The sequence below is a fragment of the Hyperolius riggenbachi genome, chromosome 9, assembly GCF_040937935.1.
Source record: "Hyperolius riggenbachi isolate aHypRig1 chromosome 9, aHypRig1.pri, whole genome shotgun sequence".
In the NCBI taxonomy this organism is placed as follows: Eukaryota; Metazoa; Chordata; class Amphibia; order Anura; family Hyperoliidae; genus Hyperolius; species Hyperolius riggenbachi.
The window spans coordinates 241,331,145-241,349,299 of record NC_090654.1 but is presented as its reverse complement, the minus strand read 5'-3'; the positions used below and the strand labels follow the sequence as shown (position 1 = coordinate 241,349,299).

Below are 18,155 nucleotides of genomic sequence, written 5' to 3'. Positions count from 1 at the left end.
TCCAGCGCTGAAGTTTTCCCTCTGTCCTCCGGGTGGTTCTGTAACCCTATAGTAAGATTGCCGGCTGTCATCATGACCACAGACGGCAATCTCACCAGGGGGAGGCAGAGCCCTGGAGGAGAGGAAGAAGAATTGCAGCCGAAGTCTGGATCCCCTGGGAGGTGAGTTAACCTCCCTGGCGTTCTATTAAGATCGCCAGGGCGGCTGCGGGAGTTTTTTTTTTTTTTTTTAAAAACTGTTTCATGCAGTCAACTGAAAGTTGGCTGCATGAAAGCCCACTAGAGGGCGCTCCGGAAGCGTCATTCTGATCGCCTCCGGCGACCAGAATAAACAAGGAAGGCCGCAATGAGCAGCCTTCCTTGTTTTGCTTAAATCGTCGCCATAGCGACGAGCGGAGTGACGTCATGGACGTCAGCCGACGTCCTGACGTCAGCCGCCTCCGATCCAGCCCTTAGCGCTGGCCGGAACTTTTGTTCCGGCTGCGCAGGGCTCGGGCGGCGATCAGGCAGCACACGCGGCTGGCAAAGTGCCGGCTGCGTGTGCTGCTTTTTATTTTGCAAAAATCGGCCCAGCAGGGCCTGAGCGGCGACCTCCGGAAGTGATGGACGGATATATTCGTCCATACCGCTGAGGTTAAAACGCCCGCTGCGCGCATTGCTCTGCACAGAACCTACGGCGGCTACCCCGAGTGTAGGTCGGGGGTTACCGCTTTGAGCTGCAGTTTTCTGCCCCAACTGTAGCTCGGGGTTACCGTTAAGGAGGTTAATTCTAACATTAACAACATATCAGTTTTATCTGGTGTAGAAAGAGAAGGCAAATAATCCTCACTGCTAAACTGAGTTTAAGTCTTTGCAGTGTTGAGGCAGCTGATGCTGTGAGGGTGCCCACCTTGGCCAGTGTTTCCTCTCATGTGACTGCAGTAGGGCACGCTTGCCATAGTCGTGTAGTCAGCTTCCTCTGCAGTATCACAAGTCACTGCCTTGTTTGCAATGCTAGCTCTCTGACTGCTGGGTGGGGTAGGAGGAAGCCAGGCAGCTCATTTATAATTTAAATCTTGCATCAATCAGCTGACGATGGAGATGATAATTTTTGTTCTAAATTTAGTGCCAGATTCAGCCTGGCTGTGCAGTTCTTTCACAATGTGAATGTCATTTGTCCTTTGTAATTACTGAGAAGAATGCAGGTCCTGTGTAGGCTGCTGCCGCTGCAAGACTTTGTTTCCTTTGAGTCTGTTGGGAATGTGTTGCTTGCTCACCAGAATGAGCTTGCTGTGGATTTTATGCCGTGTTTTGACTTTTGCGTTGGTCGAACGTGAAATACGTGAAGTATGGCCGGATTTATTTAGTAAAGATCTGTGCAGATGGATTCTAGATACCCATACAGTGTGTTCCCCAGTTTTGTTTTGTTTTTACAGCCGGGTGGGAAAAAGTAGCAGGGTCGGAAAAAGTAGCAGGGTCGGTACAACTCTGCTTACAGCATAGAATGAGGATGAAGAGGTGAGCTGATGATGGCCGGGTGCTCACCATAATTAGCCGGGTGGAGCACCCAGCTAGAAGAGCCTTGGGAGAACACTGCCATAGATTTTTGGGATGATTCAGAGCGACATTCCATCTTTATAGTAGTCCCTGATGCCTGCAGCCTCCCCTTAAAGGACAACTGAAGTGAGACCAATTTCCACAGAGAGTTTGTGTGCATTTAAAGAGAACCCGAGGTGGGTTTGAAGAATATTATCCGCATACAGATGCTGGATCTGCCTATACAGCCCAGCCTCTGTTGCTATCCCAAACCCCCCCCCCCTAAGGTCCCCCTGCACTCTGCAATCCCTCATAAAATCACAGCCACGCTGCTGACAAACAGCTTGTCAGAGCTGGCTGTGTTTATCTCTATAGTGTCAGTCTGCTGCTCTCCCCGCCTCCTGCAGAACTCCAGTCCCCACCTGCATCCCTTCCCTCCCTGCTGATTGGAAGGAAGGGACGGGGGCAGGGACTGGAGCTATGCAGGAGGCGGGGGAGCAGCTGAGACTGACACTACAGATGTAAACATAGCCTCACAGCATGGCTGTGATTTATGAGGGATTGCAGAGTGCAGGGGGACCTTAGTGGGGTTTGGGATAGTAACAGAGGCTGGGCTGTATAGGCAGATCCAGCCTCTGTATGCAGATAACATTCTTTAAACACACCTCGGGTTCTCTTTAACACCAAGTGAACACCTGACATATCTGGCTTAGCAAATTTGGCCTTATTGGCTATTCATGAGGCAATGCTCATGCAAATATGCATTTGCTTTCGCATGCCAAATCATGCAGGGTCAAAAACCAATACCACAAAACGGTTGCCCTGCGGGAATTAGTTCAAGCTACATTAGCACTATCCAGGAGCACCACGGGGAGGCTTCCCAATGCCCCCATACAACTGGGGAGCCGCGGGGCCTCCATATACCTCACTTCAGTTGTCCATTAAGCAATTTGACAAGTTTGTTTATTTTATTAATTCATTTTCAGCTTTCTGCCATTGTAATTCCTCCTTAGACCAGCAAGGGGAACATAATTTGCTCGTCTTTCCTTCTCCTCATAGCACAGAACTTACAGGTACCTTCAGTGATCAGAAAAGAGACCTTAACCTTCCTGGTGGTATGATTATTTCCAGGTTTTAGGGTCTAAAAGCAATGTAATTTCTTTGCATGCTTTAGACCCCAAAACCAGGAAATGATCATACTGCAGGGAGATTTGCGTTCAGTTTCACCCTCCATGCTCCACGTGGCGCTGTAACCCTATAGTGAGTTCCCAGTCTGTAGTCATGACAGATGGTGATCTCACCGGGGGGGGGGGGGGGGGGGGGGGGGGGGTTGGAATGCAAAGCATCCGAGGACCGGAAGGAGAATGGCTGTCGGCGTCTGGATCCCGGGTGCGTTAAAGCGCCCGCTGCGCTTGAGCCTCTGCACAAGCCTCCCAGCGGCTACCCGAATCAGGCTTAGGTTTACTGCTCCTGGCTTCTTTTCCACCTCGATCCTGACTCGGGTTACCGCCAGGAAGGTTAAAGGGGCAGTATGGTAAAAATGTTATTGAAAATTTTACTCTGATTACCCTGCAAACATGATACTAGAAAGACATCAATTTTCAGGTGGCGTTTTCTATTTCAAAGACTCATGAAAGTTCTAACTTATATCATGTAATAGCTTTTCTCTATCAGTAAGCAGCATTGCTGGCACGGTAGTTCATTCCCTGATTGGCTGTCTCACTGTCTTCCCTGCTTCTCATATACACACACACACACACACACACACACACACACACACACACACACACACACACACACACACACACACACACACACACACACACACACACACACACACACACACACACACACACACACACACACACACACACACACACACACACACACACACACACACACACACACACCACACACACACACACACACACACACACACACAACACACACAGCTTTTTTTACTGCTGATATGATCTCTGCACAAAGAGCTCTGAAAAGTGTAATTGCCCTTGAAACTCTGAAATAAGTAATCGGGCAGCTAAATTAGAAACCCCCAGAGTTGAACTCACAGCCTCTTGTATCAAAGGCAGTTCCTTTACCACTAGGCTTGGCTTCTGCAGTGGTGGCTGGAAAGAAAGTTTTACTACTTTTTTTTTTTTTTTTTTTTCTTCTTCTCCCCCCCCCCCCCCCCCCCCCCCCCAGGCGTTTAAGCGCATGTATTTCCCCAGTGTGTGCAAAGGGGGTCCGCAATATTAAGCTAAATCGGGGTTTTCTAAACTCTTGGGGGTTTTTTTTTTGCAGGGGGGGGGGGGTCAAATTTAATTGCATTGTGGGACACTTGTGCAAATGATGGATTTCAGCTTAAGACTATCACAAAGTCACACTCACACACATGGCTTAAAGGGAACATGAAGTGAGAAGGATATGGAGACTGACATATTTAAAAGACTACTATAGCGAAAAAGGTAAGCAGTTGAAATCTTACAGAACCAGTGCGATCTTCTCCCTGCATGCTATGTGCCAGTTTGTCTGATCACCTAGTAGTGAGAAATTAGCTGTAATTTAAAGATCTAGGAATCAGTGCAGTGGGGATTATCTGTACAAAATAGTTTACAAACACTTTTAATTTAGTGTCCTGTGAACTTTTACTGCATTATCGGCAGTGGTTTAACACAGGAAAGGCTTGGAGCCTGGGCCAAACATTCTCAATTATGTGAAATTCAGGGCGGTGGAGTTGGTACAAAAATCTTCCGACTCAAACGCCTCACTTTATGAAACCTTCGACTCCAGGTACCCAAAATGATTTAGACTCCTTAGTCTAATACTTACCGGGGTGATGGATTTTGTACAAAAATCATCCGGCTCTTCAATTTCTAAAGACTCCAACTCTGACTTCAGGTACCCAAAATTGCTCCGATGACTCGATTCCAACTCAGACTCCACAGCCCTGGTGAATACAAAGAGACGTTAAGTTTCATACTCATCCTCGCGATGCAGGAAGATGGATCCAGCAACGTCTCCCTGACGATTATCGCTTCCCCGATCCATCTTCCTGCCAGTGTGAATGCGCGATGCTACATGACAGGCATGAACCAGACTTCAAGCAATGGCGGTACTTTGCACAAGAGCCGTTGGACCTTAAAGATCCGATGTGACGGTTGTTATCGCTAAGGAACTGCGCAATCGTGCACCTGTGCCGGCATCGCGGAAACTACTGATCGTCGCTCTAACCGCCAGTTGTCTGAAAAATAGTCAAAAAAATCGCGAGGTGGGTACGGGCCTTCAGAAAATGTCATCCTTGCACTGCTGCTGTGTACATCTTTATGTCCCCAAAACAGGATTTGTACTTCAGCTCAAGTTAGCGTAAGGTTTACATCATTGCTCTTTGCACCTCAACATACAAAGTTTTGTATTGGTGATTTATTAAGTACAAACCTGAGACAAATCAATCACAATGACACAACAAAGCAAGTGTGTCGCATCCTGTCTAATACAGCTAACAGCATGAAAAATGGTTTGCATTATTTGTGTACTGACACTGCTAAGGAAGCCAAGTTTTTTTGCATGGTTTTAGAACACGGGTAGTCAAATGTCCCATTCTACAGTACCAGCCAACTGAAAAATGGATGTTCTAGGCGACAGACATTGAATTGTGAAGGAAACGGCACACTTTGTTTCCATATATTTTTCTACAAACTAATTTTTTTTTTATCAAATTTGGCCTCCGTATAAACTACTGTTTTCAAGTGGAACGAAAGTCATCGGATAAACTTAATTTACTAAGGCATCATTGAAACTCCAGTATCCTACAGCAGGTATTTTAGTGATCTGGCAAACCTGGATTTTTAACTTTTGTTTATTGTGTAGTACCTTATTAGGTTTTTATATAGCGCTTCATTGAGCACATTGAACAAGTCAAGCTTGGAGATCTCCACAGATACACAAGTAAATTAGGCGGACACACTGAAATGCAAATATTTACAATGCTGAATATTTAAGTGTTCATAAATGTATAGTTTGCCTTAAACCTAATAAGTTGCCAAGATAAATTAAATCGCACAATAGTTTTTTTTTTTTTCCTCAACCCCAGGGTGTATATTCAACACACAGGTTTGAAATCCCAAGATCCTGTTTGAAATCAGGCCCTGGCAATTTTTATCTTTCCTAGCCATGGGCATAAATGTGCCCATGGCTAGGAAATAAAAAAAAAAACAATTGCCAGGGCCCAATTTAAAACAGGAGGCGGGGATTTCAAGCCCATATATGAGGATCTGTTTTAGTTGACTCTTAAAAAAATAAATAAATAATAAAAACTCTCTGGATGTCCTGTGCACTATCAATCAAGTTGGTGGCCAATCGCAGCAGGAAGGGGATGTGTCTGGGAATGACGTACATACAGTGAATGGATTAGAAATCATTTTAAAGTGGACCTGAACTCTTGCTCAGGTGAAAAGGAAAACATAGAGAAATGCACCCTGTATGTTTTTAGAGAGTTTAGCCGGTTTAATTCCCCCTCATTAGTGTCTGATCACAGGTTGTAATTTGATCTTTCCCCGTGTCACATGACTACCAATGGCAGATAAGCCCATTTGAAAGCACAGGATGTTAACAATATATCTGCTTCCATGAATCAAGAGATAGAAACAGTTATTGTAGGATTTGTATCAGCTGTAACAAAGAAATGTTTTTGTTTAAAAGTTATTACGCTGTTGCATATCTTTTATGCTGAGTACACAGGATGCGTTTTTTTCCGTCCGACTGATTTCCGATTCGATTCTGTTATCTTTTCTTATTTATTTTTCATTTACTTCTATCAGAAAAACGATCGGTCATGTCGGAAATGATCTATTTAAACATCTAACACAAAATTGTATGGTGTGTACCTATCATTCGAGTAGCGAGGATGTTCTGAGTCCAGGCCCGCATTAACCACTTCAGGATTCTGCGTACGCTTAACTACGCCCATGAATCCTGAAGTGGTTTCCATGGGGTATGAGCGGCCGTTCCATGTCAGTTCACGGAGGGTGTCTCCGTGAACACCCTGCGAGCCTCCGATCGCGGCTCGCAGAGTAAATGTAAACACGCGGGGAAGATCTTCCCCGGTGTTTACATATATACGGCGCTGCGCAGCAGCAGCGCCGTAGAGGAGATCGGCGATCCCCGGCCTCTGATTGGCCGGGGATCGCCGGCATCTGATAGGCTAAAGCCTATCCTATCCGGCGCAGGACGGCTTTCCGTCCTGCGCCGCACACAGGGGGCGGGAGAGGGAGGGAAGGAGGCAGAGGGAGGACTAGTGCTGTGGAGGGGGGCTTTGAGGAGCCCCCCCCCGCTAGGCACAGCAGCGCGGTGGCGATCAGACCCCCCCAGCAGGACATCCCCCTAGTGGGGAAAAAAGGGGGGAGGTCTGATCGCCCTGCCTGATTTCTGATCTGTGCTGCGGGCTGAAGAGCCCCCGCAGCACAGATCAGCCAAACCACCTGGAATCCGGAAGTGGTTAAATACTTGCATGGCGGTGCTTCAATTGACAGCAGCAGAACAATAACTTAGTAAATCAGGCCCTTGTTACCTCAGACTCTCCTCCTCTTTTGCATACTTAAAAGAAAAAGGAAAAAAATACTCAATTTTTAGGCAACACAGAATGTTAATAATGTCTGACTTTGTTTGGACTCCCTTCATGGGGAGCTGAAGGCTTTGCCTAGGAAGTTAATTACAGGATCAGTGCTGGTCGTCTGCTGCTTATATAACTGTTCCTGTAATGCTGTTTCCCAATTCATATGCTGCAATTTTTTTTATCTTTCAGCTATTCAGGGAAGTACGAATAATGAAAATATTAAATCATCCTAATATAGGTGAGTGTTTCTATGTGCATGTGTTATGTTTGTCATGTGATATATGTATGGGGTTAAATCGAGACCTATGTAAGGTAAATGCACTCCAGTTCCAGAAATCATATCAGAAATGATCAGTAGGTGAAATCTGTATACTTGCCTCTCTCATTGGCCCTGAACTCGTTCCAGAAACGTTCCGTACAATGAGGCTTCTTTGACATCCGCACGCAGGCAGATATCTGTTAAATTGTTAATTTACCAAGCTTGCAGGCGCTCACTGAAGTGATTGTGCAGTGTAGCTTTACTGTGAGAACATTTAATGGGAAGACATCTTTCTATTCTCTGCTCCTTATCTGGACGTTTGGAAACAGTGAAGTTTTACAACACACTTGTTTCAGTAAAGTGCCTGTACTGTCAGTTTAAAGAGACTCTGAAGCGAATAAAAATGTGTTTTTACATGCTAGTTAGCTTCAGGAGTATGAGGGGAGGTGAAAGGCCGTATTTCCGTGGAAGAACAAGGGTTTTATACCCCCCAAATCCCGGGGCAAACATCAACGACTTTCAAAGTCGTGAATTTTGCTGCCCGGGTGGGCAGAGCTTAGCGCTGCCTGTAGCTTTGTCGCTAATGAAGTCAATCGCTGTACGGATCTCCGCCTCTACCCACCCCTCTCTGTGACAGAAGACTGAGAGGGGTGGGGCGATCGACTTCAGGTTCAGCTAAGCTCTCTCTTTCAGGAAGCGCTCCCCGCATTTTCCCCGGGGATTTGGGAGTTATAAAGCCCTCATTTTGCCGCTGGAATACGGCATTTTACCTCTCCACATACTCTTCAAGCTAACTAGCAGGTAAAATACCAATCTTTATGTGCTTCAGATTCTCTTTAAAGAGACTCTGAAGTCTCCTAAAAACAAGGTTTTTACTTTAAAGAGAACCCGAGGCGGGGTTCTTACAACGCAATCCCCATACAGAGGCTGGGTCTGCCTATAGAGCCCAGCCTCTGTTGCCATTTAGCTTCCTCCAAAGCCCCCCCCCCCCCCCCCCCCCCCCGCTGTCAGACCCCATAAATCACAGCCGCGCTGTGCGGCTGTGCTTACCTCTCTGTCAGTCTCCGCTCTCCCCCCGCTTCCTGAATCGCTCCGGTCCCCGCCCGCGTCCCTTCCCTCCAATCAGCGGGGAGGGAAGGGACGTGGGCGGCGACAGGAGTGATTCAGGAGGCGGGGGAGAGCGGAGACTGACATTAGAGAGAGAAACACAGCCCGCTACGACACGCTACATGATTAATGGGATCTCGCAGCGTGCGGGGGGGGGGGAGGGCTTTGGAGGAAGCTAAATGGCAACAGAGGCTGGGCTCTATAGGCAGACCCAGCCTCTGCAGCTCTGCCTCTACATGCGTCTCAGCTGCGGCTGAAAGCTCTGCCTCCCGGGGCAGCAAAATCCATGACCAAGAAAGTCGTGGATTTTGCCGGGGGAGTTTTCAGCTGCGGGAATGCGCGTTTTAGGAGGGGCAATTAGGTTGAAGAGGTTTTTAAAGTAAAAACCTCGTTTTTAGGAGACTTCAGAGTCTTTTTAAGGCCGTTTTCAGACGGGCAGTGGACAGGTGGTACATTTACCACAGGTCAGCTGCTCTCTTGGATCAGCCCGGGGCATATTTTGGTGCTTGGTATAGGCGCTGCACAGCTTGCCCACCCCATGGCGTTATGGTGTTCAGACACGTCATGGTTCTCTGCCGCCGGGTCACGGCACAACGCTGGCACGCGTGGCGTTAAATCATTTAAAATTGCACCTGAATGGCGCTCCTAGGCGGAAACAGGACAGCTGTGCAGTCGGTCCTAAAATCATCCAACTCTGACTCCTCAGCTTATGAAACTACCGACTCCCACTCCAGGTACCCAAAATGGCTCAGACTCCTTGACTACGACTCCTTATTCTAATACTTACCAGGGCGATGGATTTGGTACAAAAATCATCTGACTCCTCAGTTTATGAAACCACTGACTACAACTCCGACTCCATGTACCCAAAATTACTCCAACTCCTCAGCCCTGGGAGACGGGACGCTGAACTGTTGGGCGAGCGCGCAGTTTTGTTGTCTGAAAGAGGTCTAAGTCTGATCGATCGGTCTGGCAGTGTTTGGCAAACTTTAGGCAGCCTGCTGTGGCAAAGGTCACTGCTGTGTATGTACGTCTCTCCCCATAGCCTGTCTGCTCCTCTAAATGGTCAGGGTGCAGAGGGATTTCAGCATCTCCCTGTTTTGCATAAGCCTTTATTATGGTTAATGGACGTGGAATTCCAGTGGAAATGGGCCCTTAAAGTTTATACACTTTGAAATAAAAAGACTGGCACACCCAGGAAAGTTCTACTTAACATTGCTTCTACACATAGTATGTTATCTGTTCAGGTTTGCATTTAAAGGACCACTATAGCAAAAAGTGTAAAATTTAGAATACTACACGTAAACACATACCAATAAGAAATATTTTATAAATAAAATGAGCCATAAATGACTTTTCTCCTATGTTGCTATCACTTATAGTTGGTAGTCGAAGTCTGACAGAACTGACAGGTTTTGCCCCAACTCATATCCTCATGGGGGATTCTCAGCATGGCCTTTATTCTTTATAAAGACACTCCTTGCAAAGGATTTATACAAATATACAGCCTCCCTGCGTGCTGCACACTTTTTGGCAGTTGGATGGAGCAACTTCCATTCACTAAGTTCTTTTAAAAATGAAACACTGAGGAGCCTGACAAAACCTACAGGTTTTGGACCAGCTCATCTCCTCATGGAGGATTATCTGTGTTTTATTTTCAAAAGCACTTAATGAATGGCAGTTGCTCTGTCCAACTGCCAAACAAAATTGTGCAGGGAGGCTGTATATTTGTATAAATCCTTTGCAGGGAGTGTCTTTAGAAATAATAAAGGCCATGCTGAGAATCTGCAATGAGGATATGAGCTGGGCCAAAACCTGTCCTGTCACATTTCTACAACCTATTGTAAGTCACAGCAACATATGAGAATATTTATAGCACATTTTACTCTGGGAGAAATGTACTTCCTATTTGTATATGTTCACATGTACATAAAATTTTGATTTTTCGTGATAGTGGTCCTTTAAGGATATAGGAATTTATGATGCGCTTGCAATAAAATGTCTCCATTATGCGCACATACATTACAGAAGGCAGCATGCACCTGACTGGTATTGAAGAATTCCCCTGTACTGCTTTCTTCTCCTGAACTACAATAATGCTACATTGTTTTCATTTTTTTAATCCTGCTAGGGGAGGTACGGCTTCCAGTGATGTCGCTCCTTCCTCTTGGCTCTGTACAGGGTTTCTAGATTGGTCACTAGTTGGCTGACAGAACTGGAAAACTTCTCCATTCTTGCCAAGAACTGATGCATTTATTGTCTCCCATACACAGAATGGGTCTCTCTATTTCGTGATCACATGGAGGAGGGTGTTCACAAGTTTAGTTTTGTTTTTTGTTTTTTTCTCCCCCCTCAATTTAGTAGTGTTGGGTGTATTGATGAAGCAAAGTACAGAGCATTAGTTATTGTTGGGTAAACTTTTCATTACTGACCTCTAGTAAGTTGCTTGTGACTTGGTAGGACGTCTTGCTGTGTACACATGCTTCTGATGGGCTTGCGGCAGACTGACTCCCCCCTGTGATAAGTATGACAAATGATACGAAATTAAAGCCTGAAGCCTTGTACACACTAGATGGCTCTTGGCAGAGACAGCCATTCTGTTCAGAAAAATAACGTATGTGTGGTGGCCTCATATGCATTGCCAAGAGATCCCGAATGGCTGAGCATCTTAGGTAAGCGTATACTGGCCCTGCTCTATACATTTATGCTTGCACCGCAACTGTTACCACATGCATCACATTTAATCCAATGCACCAGCGTGGAAGTGCCTTTGAAATATTTTTTTCTCTTGTACCACAATACAAAAGCTGTAGTGTGAACGATCCTTACAGGCAGACAGGCCTGTGGAGTACGAGATATAGAGAATACCTGTAATGTCTGAAGCACAATTTCCCTGTACGGATATGTATGCCCAGTATCTGTGACCATCCAATACTTAAAAAAAAAAAGAAAATAAATTAAATACTATCAGCGCTCTCCCTCATAAATTTGTTTTAGCCGGTGTAAAGCTGTATCTAGGTGGTCAAAAAAATGTTATAGCCAATCGTGGGCAGTGAAGAGGGTACAAAAATCATCCAACTCCTCAGTTTATGAAAACTCCGACTCCAGGTACCCAAAATTGCTCCGACTCTGATCCCTTGACTTTGACTCCTTTTCCGACTCCACAGCCCTGACTCTAGGTGCCCAAAATTGCTTCAACTCCGACCCCACAGCCCTGTAGCCAATAGTGTGCAGTGCCTAATTGTGTCTGCTTTGTGACTGTGACTGCAGACAGATTGGGTGCTATGTTTTGGGTCGTCAGTAAAATCAGCCAAGTGGGGCACCTGGTAAAAGGGGCTAGTGAGCAGGTAAAATGTGTGCCCTGTGTTGGCAAAACAGCTCTCATCCATTGAGATCTGGACTCCACAAAACCACTGAAGGTAGCCGGGGGTATCTGGCACCAAGATGTTAGCAGGTCAGTTTTAAGTCCTGCCAACTACCAGCTGGAACCTACATGAGTCTTACTTGTTTTTCCAGCACATCTCACTGGTGCTCGTTTGATATGTGTTCTGTGGAATTTGGTAGCTAATGAAAACTCTTTATCAAAGACCCCTTCTTCCTTTGCTCCATGGTACAGTTCTGAACCTTTGTGACCATTGTAGGTGCTTTCAGCTGTGGACAGTGGGCAGTACAGACCCTTTGGCCAGTATGCAACCTCAAACATAGGAAGCAGGGATGCGCTGTGTATTGACTTTCTCATGACCAATGTTTGGTTTTTCATCAGCTTGTGCTACAGTTTTGTGTTATGGGACCAGACAAAGCTAGGGAGCCATGGGTGTCCATAACCCAGTCACTGGTTGCTAGGTTCTAACCTAGGAACACCTCATAAGACCTGTCAATTTGGAGATGACCTGACCAAGTAGTCTACGCATTGTCGGCGCAATATAAATAAAAATAATTGCAAACTGATGCACAGCCTTAAGAATGCAAATTAGATACCTGCAGTCAAAATAGTTTTTGAATGGCAATACATAGATGTAGCCTAAGCACTCTGTACAGTTTGATGAACAAATGGTTTACATCTGGTAGATCAAGGTGGATGGAACAGACTTATCTGTAGTAGCACCTCCATCTTGCTCCTCATGCTGATGCCTTGCAAGTACACTCAGCATTGTGCCCTCCCCTCCAGCCTTGTGTCCTCCCCTTCACATGGGGGCTGGAGTCATGACATAATTTCCCCCAGCATCCTTTGTGCACATGCGTAGGAAAGAAAAGTAATTGCCAGCGCCCGATTTCAGACAGCAGGCAGGGATTTTAAGACCATATGCGGAATACAGACCCTAGGAGTGAGAAGATTATACTTTGTCATTTAATGTCTTGGCAACTTATTCGGTTTAATGCAAACTGTAATTTATAATTCAAGGACTCTTGAAGTGGCTTAATGCAAATTGCTATTTTCCCGCCCCCTGTCAGGTGCCATTCTGTCAATTATAATAACCTTTCAGTGGTTTTAATGTTATGATTGATTGGTGTGTATGTACAGTATACTGTATATTCTGTATACACACAACACTTTCAGCTAAACGCTTAGTAGTCACCCCATGAATTCCTTTTTTTGTATGTTGTCCAGCCGTCCCCTTATTCATTGTTGCTGGTGTAATGAGTTTAGTTTATATCTGACCTTACTTATGTGTGTACAGAGTTTCCTGGAAATCCCATTCTGGAAGCACAGGGGATTAATTAAAAACCCTTACTCATAATTTCCCTTAGATTTTGCTAAGCCTCCGGATGTTGCAGGCTTTTGCTTTGTCTTCTGTGCTGCTGCAGACAAACATGCGCTGGCTTTTGTCTCTGCATAGATTCTGTACTATGGCTGGAGACCCACTAGCAGGGAATGCAGGTTTCCGCTATATCAGTCCCCTGAACAGCTGGAAATGCTTTCTGTGTTGTGCAACATTTTTATTTATGTGAACTGACTTTCCAGACCAATAGTAAAGAATGTAAACATAGTAATGTCATTCATTTCTCTCCCTTGCAGTTAAATTATTTGAAGTTATTGAAACTGAAAAAACGCTCTACTTAATAATGGAATATGCAAGTGGAGGTAAGTGCTGTCCAGTTGACCTGGTAAGCTGTGCTCACCATTATGTACTTTTTTTTTTTTTTCTTTCTTTCGGAGTATATTAAGTTGGTCTTTTCTCTCCCTGTGCCGGTTGTCACATGACATCAGAATGCCAGTAAAAGTTTGTTCAGCAGCATTAACCTAAAGCTCAAAAGTTAGGAGGAGCTGTATTTTATTAAGGTATATTTACTATCACTTTCTCTGCCCCTGCATACAGTAAATAAAATCTATACAGTACTTGAGACATCTAAAACATTATTTTTCCTGAATTCAGATTCTTGTGGTCTCCCTAAGAAAAGCAAACTCTGACAAACTGAATCTTATATTGACCTGAGCCCTGTCAAATTTAAATTCTCCTTCCTCATTGCTTGCTTAACTTCTCTACTCACTTGCTTCACTATCAGTAAATGGGCACTGAGGATTTCTCAGAAGCAAGGAATTAAAGCGGACCTGAACTCTTGCACCTGAACACAGAGAAATCCACCCTGTGTGTTTATAGAGAACAGCCTGTCTAATTCTCCCTTCTCAGCAAGTAATGAGACAGTGTAATTTGAGCTGTCAACTGTCTACATATTAGCTCACAACTCGTTAATTTGGCAAACACAGGAGGTTAACCCTTTTTGTGCTCCCAGGTTACCAGGAAGTAACTACACTGCAGCATCTCTGTAGGAGCTCTGCAAGCTTAAACAAGGAAATGTTTCCTTTAAAGGATATTATGCGGTTTATCTTTTAAAGCAGAGAGGAAGTTCTGAGTTCATGTCCGCTTTAAGAGAATTGCTATAGAAAGAACAATCGTCGCACTCCATTGCTTTTCAAAAAGAGCCTGAAGGAAGTCTGCCGGTCAGGAAGCAGAAGACTGAACATTTTTACAGCAGTTTGTGCACCAAATTTTTGGCTATAATGAAAAGGTGGACTCTCATTTTATAGAATATGGATATTCTGCTGATGGATGTGTGTTTGTTTGTATAAAGACTTCTTATATTTTTTGTGGCCATGCTGCTGAAGCAGTCTGGGACTTGTAGTGCATCTAGAGTCAGTGCTGCAGGCTACCCAAGCCCATGATAGGCCCCATTACTGGTAGTAATCCAGCCTGAAGACCTTTGTATTCCGCAGCGCTCTTTGGAGATAGTGTGCGCTTTGTTTAAGCCTGTACTTTGAACGAGAGAGAGAGAGTGTTTTGGCAGCAGAGCAGTCTATGTGGTCAGCGGTGTTAATGAAGTACGGGGAAAGGAAGTTTACTTTTACAGAGGAAAGTGCCAAAGCAGAAGGTCATGCTCTGAAAATGGAGCGTTTTTAGGCGTAACCTCAGATGTTCTGGCTAAGGACAGGCTTAGTAAATTGAGACAGCTGATCACAGCTTGTAAGGAGCAGATCCTCGCTTCCCATGGTGGCTGCTTTCACAGAGTGGAGGACCGGGATTCGGCATAGAATGGTTTCCATGTTTGTTCACCCTGGCCGTCTACTCTTTTCGGTTAGCTTTGCTTTAGCTGCTGTTTCACACTTTCATTCGGAGTCTTTGTATTGGACGTTTTAACTCTCTCCCACACATGCTCCAGGAGATGATGAAGTTTGCTGGTTTCCTTTTTTAAGGCTACCAGATGCGAAAGCCTCTAGTAAAAACTGAAGCTGTACTGGGTAGAGGGGCATAATTAAATACTGCGTCTTCCATCTCCCTCTATCTCCCGCCACTCTTCTCCGGTCCGTCCAGTTGTCCTGGGCGACTTCAGCGACTCCAATCCCGAACACACTGCGCCACGCATTTGCAGTATGACCGTTCTGCTCCCCTGTGGCCATGCCAAGTGATGTCACAAGATAGGAACACACTCGCTCCTCCATGTCTCCAATCAGTGCTCACGCCAGAACGCAGGAGCGCGCACGCTCCTTTCCTGTGAAGTCACTACGCAGCCACAGGGGAGCAGAGCGGACATGCTGAGCATGTGCTGCGCGGTTTGTCCGGGTTTGAAGTGTCCTAGGACAACAGGGTGGACTGGAGAAGAGTGGAAGGGAACCGAGGCGCAGTGAGTATTTGATTGTGCCCCCTACTCAGTACAGCTTCAGTTTTTACCTGAGGCTTTTGCATCTGGTATCCTTTAACCTCCCTGGTGGTAATCCAGAGTGCAGCTCGGGCTAGCCACCGGGAGCTCTATGCAGAGTATAGCACACAGTGGTTACTTTTGCTCACCTCCTGGGGGGGATCCAGACGTCGGTGGCTGTTCTCCTTCCTGTCCTCCGAGGCTCTGAATCACTCTGAGATCGCAGTCATTGATCTCACTACAGAGTTACAGCGCCACCTGGAGGACTGAAGGACAATTGCAGCGCTGGATCCCAGGGAGGTGAGTGAGAGCAGGAGCTGCTGCAGAGACTCTGGCAGCATGATTCTCATTTTCCTGATTTTAGGGTCTGAAACATTTCAAAAAACCTAAAATCCAGAAATAATCATACCGCCAGGAAGGTTAATCCAGCTGCTTATCTGCCTGTCTACAGTCCTTGACTCAGAATGCAGGTCATTCATACTGACCACTGGCTATACGTATCACAACTGTGTAACACTGCTGCATGCCTCTCTGCAGCCAGGATATTGATCAAATGGGGATATAGTTGATCTTGTTGCCAAGGTTAATTTGAGCTTTTAACCGGTTCACCCCAAAGGGTTTTTACCCTAACGGACCTGAGCAGTTTTCACCTGTCAGTGTTCCTCCCTTTTATTCCCTAATAACTTTATTACTAATCACAACAAAATGATCTATACCTCGTTTTTTTTCGCCACTAATTAGGCTTTCTGTGGGTAGTACATTTTACTAAGATTTTTTTTTTCTAAATGCGTTTTAATCTGGGAAACTAATGGAACAAATTATTTCTCAGTTTTGGGCCATTATAGTTTTAAAATTAAACATTCTCCTGTGGATAAAACACACATTTTATTTGCCCAGTTGTCCCGATTATTAAACCTTTTAAAAGATGTCCCTATCACAATGTGTGGCGACAATATAAGGCAACTATATATGTATTTTTTTACTTTTTTTTTTTTTTTTTTTTTTTTTTTTTTTTTTTTGGTGTGGCCGCTGATCGAGGTCACAAATTCATTCCAGGCATTGCGATTGGGTAGAAGACCGCTCGGTCCTCTTCCCCGATCGCTGAACACTGAACCCTGACGGAAACGGTGGCGGGAGCGGCGTGCACACGTGCGGAGCGCCGGTGGAAACGCGCAACTTATTAAAAAGGTCCAGTTGCCGTTAACAGGCTCAGACAGGACGTTTTCATAAGTCGGGATGCGGCAAATGGTTAAAGTACCCCTGAATCTGGGGGGAAAAACGATTGACTGAAGCTCTTGGTTGGCTATATTACCACCTCCTGAATTTCCAGATGCCTTTCGGGGTCCCTCCCATTTCAGACCTTTTAAAGAGAATCTGTATTGTTAAAATCGCACAAAAGTAAACCTACCAGTGCGTTGGGGGACATCTCCTATTCCTTTCTGTCACAATTTCGCCGCATTAAAAGTAGTCAAAAAACGTTTTAAAAAGTTTGTTTATGAACAAAAAAATGGCCACCAAAACAGGAAGTAGGTTGATGTACAGTATGTCCACACATAGAAAATACATCCATACTCAAGCAGGCTGTATACAGCCTTCCTTTTGAATCTCAACGCTGCGTGATCAAAAATGTTTGCGAGCGTGTAAACAAAGGTACGAATGTAATCCTTTACGCTCGCCAGTATTTATCGTGCGATCTGGTGTGCGTAAAGGATTACGTTCGTACCTTCGTTTACACGCTCGCAAACATTTTTGATTACGCAGCGTAATCCTTTACATGCGCAAACCTTCGCGCATGGCTGATCACGTGATAACTGCCGTGCTAGCAGTAATCACGCTTTTGTGAATCAAGCCCAAAACTGTGATAACTTGACATTCGTCACTGCAGCAGCAATGGAGATAAAACTCAGACGTCTTCAAACTTTAAAAGTTTATTTAAAGAGAACCTATTGCCAAAAAAGGACTCCTCATAAAATAACCCCTCTTATAAATATAGATGTGGGGTAAAGTTAAAAACCAAAATGTACCAGAAAGTAATGCTTTCTTGTCCCAGTACGTGAAGCCGCGCCCCCTGTCTAATTTTCGCCCCTGGCGATTTTCCCTGGCCAGCGCGCGTAGCATTGTGAGATTGCTGTTGTCACTGGCAATCCCAGCTACTGAGTCCGGCCCACGAATGGCTTCTTTCTCGAAATCTCGCGAGATGAGGTGTTGTAAACATCAGAAATGCAGTCATATGTCTTTAAGGGTGACTCCGCAAAGCAGGAATCTGGAGTTCATCTTGTGTTTCATGGCATCTTAAAGCAAGTCTAGTACCGGCTCTAGGTTCATCTGTTACCACAATCTATTTTTAAATCCATTGTGTTTCAATGTTAAATGCAAAATCGCAATCTCAAAACAAAATTGATGAAAAATCACAATCCCTTGCATCTGTGGTTTTCTTTAGCGATTGCTAGTAGAAAAGGGCCCTTAGTGAGTGGAAGGATGTTGTTCCTGATGTCTTTGTGGTCAGTGTAGCTTTGTATCAGGACACAGA

At 45.1% G+C, this 18,155-nt stretch overlaps 1 protein-coding gene across 10 annotated transcripts in view; it reads left to right on the top strand.

Annotated features, from left to right (window-relative positions):
- Positions 1–18,155, top strand: part of MARK3 (microtubule affinity regulating kinase 3) — a 158,052-nt gene that overhangs the window by 53,950 nt on the left and 85,947 nt on the right. For all 10 annotated transcript variants that reach the window (XM_068254216.1, XM_068254215.1, XM_068254218.1 and 7 more), the window contains exons 4-5: positions 7,315–7,363; positions 13,509–13,574. In XM_068254216.1, the coding sequence (XP_068110317.1) occupies positions 7,315–7,363; positions 13,509–13,574 (115 nt within the window). The remainder of the gene's footprint in view (positions 1–7,314; positions 7,364–13,508; positions 13,575–18,155) is intronic.